General features: G+C 61.8%; 1 protein-coding gene across 1 annotated transcript in view; it reads left to right on the top strand.

Moving 5' to 3' along the window:
* EMIHUDRAFT_121401 (hypothetical protein) overlaps positions 1–1,371 on the top strand; it is a gene marked incomplete at both ends in the record, with an annotated part of 4,146 nt that extends 2,775 nt beyond the window's left edge. Inside the window, one exon of the mRNA XM_005758247.1 lies at positions 100–1,371. Within this exon, the coding sequence (XP_005758304.1) occupies positions 100–1,371 (1,272 nt within the window). The remainder of the gene's footprint in view (positions 1–99) is intronic.
* Between the last annotated feature and the right edge of the window lie 2,908 nt (positions 1,372–4,279).

Genomic DNA, 4,279 nt, shown 5'->3' on the forward strand with positions numbered 1-4,279 from the left:
CGCAAGCTACTCGCCGCGGCGTACGTAGCTTGCGTGGTGACGTGCAGTGCCATGGCCAAACGCGCCCGGACGGGCGACGATCGCATGCCCTCCCTTCAGCTGCTGCACGGTTTCCTCCCTTTCCTCGCGTGCTTCCTCGCGGCCCTGGCTGTCTCGGGCCCCAGCCTCCGGCAACAAGACAGCTCCGCCCCACTGCCGCTTTCGCCGCCGCCGCCGCCGCTCTCTGCGCCGCGCTCGTGGCCGCTGCCGGCGCGTCGGAGCGTGTTCGCGCCGATCCAGGTCTCGCTCGCCCTCGTCGTCGTGTTCGCCGCGTTCGTGGCCGAGCTCACCACCGACCCAACCTTCTTCCTTGGGGCCGCGGGCTTCGTGGTGCTGGTCGTCGCCAACTTGGCTCGGGCCTCGCCTCGCTTTGTCGCGCGTGCGACGACGCTGCTGGCCATTTGCGCCCCGACGCTGCGTGTCGGCGACGCCCTGCTCCGCTCGCCGGCAGACCTGTCGCGTGACCTGGACAGGATGACGGAGGCGAGATTGGCGATTCTCGCACTCGCTACAGCGGTCGGCGCCTCCTTAGGGGCGCTACCGCCCTCTGCCCTCCCTTCCACCCGCAAGCTACTCGCCGCGGGTTACTTTGCTTGCGCGGCTACGTGCGGTGCCGTTGTCTTCCGCGTCCGGACGGGCGACGAGCGCATGCCCTCCTTTCACCTGCTGCATGTCCTCGCCCCCTTCCTCGCGTGCTTCCTCGCGGCCCTGGCTGTCTCGGGCCCCAGCCTCCGGCAACAAGGCAGCTCCGCCCCACTGCCGCTTTCGCCGCCGCCGCCGCCGCTCTCTGCGCCGCGCTCGTGGCGGAGCGTGTTCGCACCGATCCAGGTCTCGCTCGCCCTCGTCGTCGTGTTCGCCGCGTTCGTGGCCGAGCTCACCACCGACCCAACCTTCTTCCTTGGGGCCGCGGGCTTCGTGGTGCTGGTCGTCGCCAACTTGGCTCGGGCCTCGCCTCGCTTTGTCGCGCGTGCGACGACGCTGCTGGTCATTTGCGCCCCGACGCTGCGTGTCGGCGACGCCCTGCTCCGCTCGCCGGCAGACCTGTCGCGTGACCTGGACAGGATGACGGAGGCGAGATTGGCGATTCTCGCACTCGCTACAGCGGTCGGCGCCTCCTTAGGGGCGCTACCGCCCTCTGCCCTCTCTTCCACCCGCAAGCTACTCGCCGCGGGTTACTTTGCTTGCGCGGCTACGTGCGGTGCCGTTGTCTTCCGCGTCCGGACGGGCGACGAGCGCATGCCCTCCTTTCACCTGCTGCATGTCCTCGCCCCCTTCCTCGCGTGCTTCCTCGCGGCTCAGCAAGCAGCAACAGTCTTGCAGAGTCGTGACTAGATAGAGAGATGGAGAGATAGAGCAATCTGACTTTGGCAACTGTCTTGTATGATCTGTCTTGCGGAGGCGGGCGCTAGCTAGGTAGTTGATCGAGGGCGCACCCCGCGCGTCAGTCGGCGCACTAGCAGTACTGAACCAGCCAGCAGTTGTTGAGTTGTCTTTGCGCTGTAGACAGCCATCACCGTCGCCCGTCGCCTAGACGCGCCCCGTGTGCGCATATGCCATATATCGCTCCGTGCCTCCCTGGGTGCACACAGCCTGTGGCGTTTGTGCGTCGTGTCGTGCCGCGTCGGTTGTGCCCGAAAGTAACTTTCTTGTGTACGCTCTCAATGCACAATAGTGTCTCAAATATGTGCACATGTAGCATGCACATGCACATGCACATGTGCATGTGCATGTGCGGGGGAAGGACCGTGAGTTGACGGAAATCGGAGGACGCGACCCACCTCGCCACAGACGGAGGGTCCCGCGCCTCGCCGCTACGTAAGACGGGCACACGCCCCGCACCGTCCGCTGTGTCCCCGTCTTTGTCCGGAGTGAAAAGTCCAACGCGCTCGTCGGTGGCGGCTTCCTCCAACTGCGCCACGCTCGGCGAACCTCGACAGCGCCTTCGGTGGCATGCAGCTCTTTGCGACAGAAGCCTGGAGAGCAGCTTCTCTGCTGCTCACACGCTCTGCACAGTTGGCACAGCCTACTGTGCGGCTTCCACCAGCTGTCACAGCGATGGGATCGCCCTCACTGGCCCTCAGTCACTTGTGCTGCGGCTTGTGTGAGCGACACTGCTCGGCGACTGCCGGCACACTGTGAGACCATGGGTGTGAGGTAAAACCACGCTACCAGCGCTTGGTCACATCGGCCCCGAGGTCAGATCCTTCTACTCTGTTGATGACAATACTTGTCTACTGGCTGGAGCCGAGAAGGAGGGCCTGGCGCACAACCCCTGGTCAACTGAGGGTCCTTCCCCTTTCCTGTGAGCTGTGTTAGTGATAGTGCCCAGTGCGCGCCAGTCCCGTGTCCAGTGTCGTGAGAGAGTGTTTGGTTATAAAATTCTTTCTTCTTTTTCGCACCAGTCGGCCGCAGTCGTCGGGTTGGCTGCTCACTAGACACTACTACAATTCCGTCTCCCGCGTCTGCTTACAAGAGCAAGAGAAGGCAAGCCCCGGGTACTCTTTATTAATTACCCCCCCCCACCCGTTACGTGTTTGTTAGCTTCTTCCTCGAGGGGCCGGTCAGGTTTTTGCAGAATTTCATCATGAGTGCCGGCCAAGCAAAAATAAACTACACAAGCAGTGCCGAGATCTATCTCTAGGCACGTCGGGGGCGCCGGGCGCAGCAGGTGCACGCCTTCTGCTGGTTCTGCATCCACAGCTGGCGCATCACTCCGTTGCTCGAAGTTTCTTCTCTGTGCGAGGGAGTTTTGTTGTAAAATTCTTCTCTGCCACGCTGCACACTGGTGTACCTGTTAGTGCCTGTTAGTGCCAGTGCGCGCCAGTCTCGTGCCTAAAGAAAGAAAACAGACGATCCAAACGAGGGATGGTGGAGGACGACAGGGTCCCCACCTGCACGAGCAGGATTTTGGAAGGACGATCAGGGGCACAGCCACAGGGGGTTCTCCTGCTGCTGACAAGGGACACGACAGGCTCGCAGCACGGTGCTCGGTGGACTCCCAACTCCACTGGCCGTCTCATCTCAGTCTTCTGTTGTCTCCAGCTTCTCGCGCTGGCAGTCTCTCACTACCACAGGCACACTGACAGGGGCGGCCGAGGACTCGCTGCTAATTCTTCCATGTTTTCTGCGCCGAACGTCCTGAGCCCTGGCCTCGACACCTCGACACCAAACCTCGACACCGACTCGACACCTCGACAACCCATGCCAACTCGACAAACTCGACACCCCTCGACACCCCTCGACACCCCTCGACACCATCTAGGCTGAAACCATGCTCGTCCGTGTCAAGGTGCCAAACTCGACACCTCGACACCCCTCGACACCCCTCGACACCCCTCGACACCGCTCGACACCGCTCGACACCGCTCGACACCGCTCGACACCGCTCGACACCGCTCGACACCGCTCGACACCTCTGATGATCCTAACACAGCAGAGACATAGACCCATTGGAGCCACAGAGTTATAAATCAGGGTTGCAGCAGCAATCAAACTTGGCTGGCAGTACTTTCATCCCTCAGTTGCAGCCTCTGAGATGAAGCGCTAACGTTTTTTCGGCCGAGCGACCGACGGTGCGATCGCGCTATACGATCGGATGGCGTTTCTTGCTCTGTACTCTGCATGTGCTGCGAGTCACGGATATACGCGTGTGTGTGGCGTGTGACTGTCTGCGGTCCCAGTTTTGTTTGGAGTTGCATGTTGTCAGATGAAGATTTTTGAAGACCAGAAAGCAGCAAAGCACGACGCGCAGAGTGATTCCTGCGCGAGCGCGGGTGGCCCCCTCCCCGCCCTTGGGCTTGGCCGCCGGGCGGACGACCGGACCGCGGCTTGGCGCGGCGAGCGAGGCCGACCACGGGGATGGGGGCCGGTGAGGATGGATAGCGTTCGTGTTGTTGGGCTCATGAACGGGAGGGCGGCACCCCCCGGTGGCGCTCCGGCCGGTGTGCGCTTGGGCACGTGGAGTTGGATTCGGGTACTTTGCTGGTATGGTATCTGTGAATAAGTGGAGTATTTACTTTCACACCCCTTGGGGTGTTCACGACCACTTGCGGTCATTACGCACTTGTGCGTTCACGCCCCTTGCGGCGATCGTTTCACAGTCTCATCAACCGTTCAAGGAAAACAAAATACGCGAAACCCCCACCCCCCCAATTCTCCGACGTAGCCAGCCCTCTTGTGGCTTCGACGCACACGCTACTTCAGCCACAGAGTCCTGGACATGTCTATCAGAACTTCCTTG

This window comes from Emiliania huxleyi (genome assembly GCF_000372725.1).
Source record: "Emiliania huxleyi CCMP1516 unplaced genomic scaffold EMIHUscaffold_873, whole genome shotgun sequence".
In the NCBI taxonomy this organism is placed as follows: domain Eukaryota; phylum Haptophyta; order Isochrysidales; family Noelaerhabdaceae; genus Emiliania; species Emiliania huxleyi.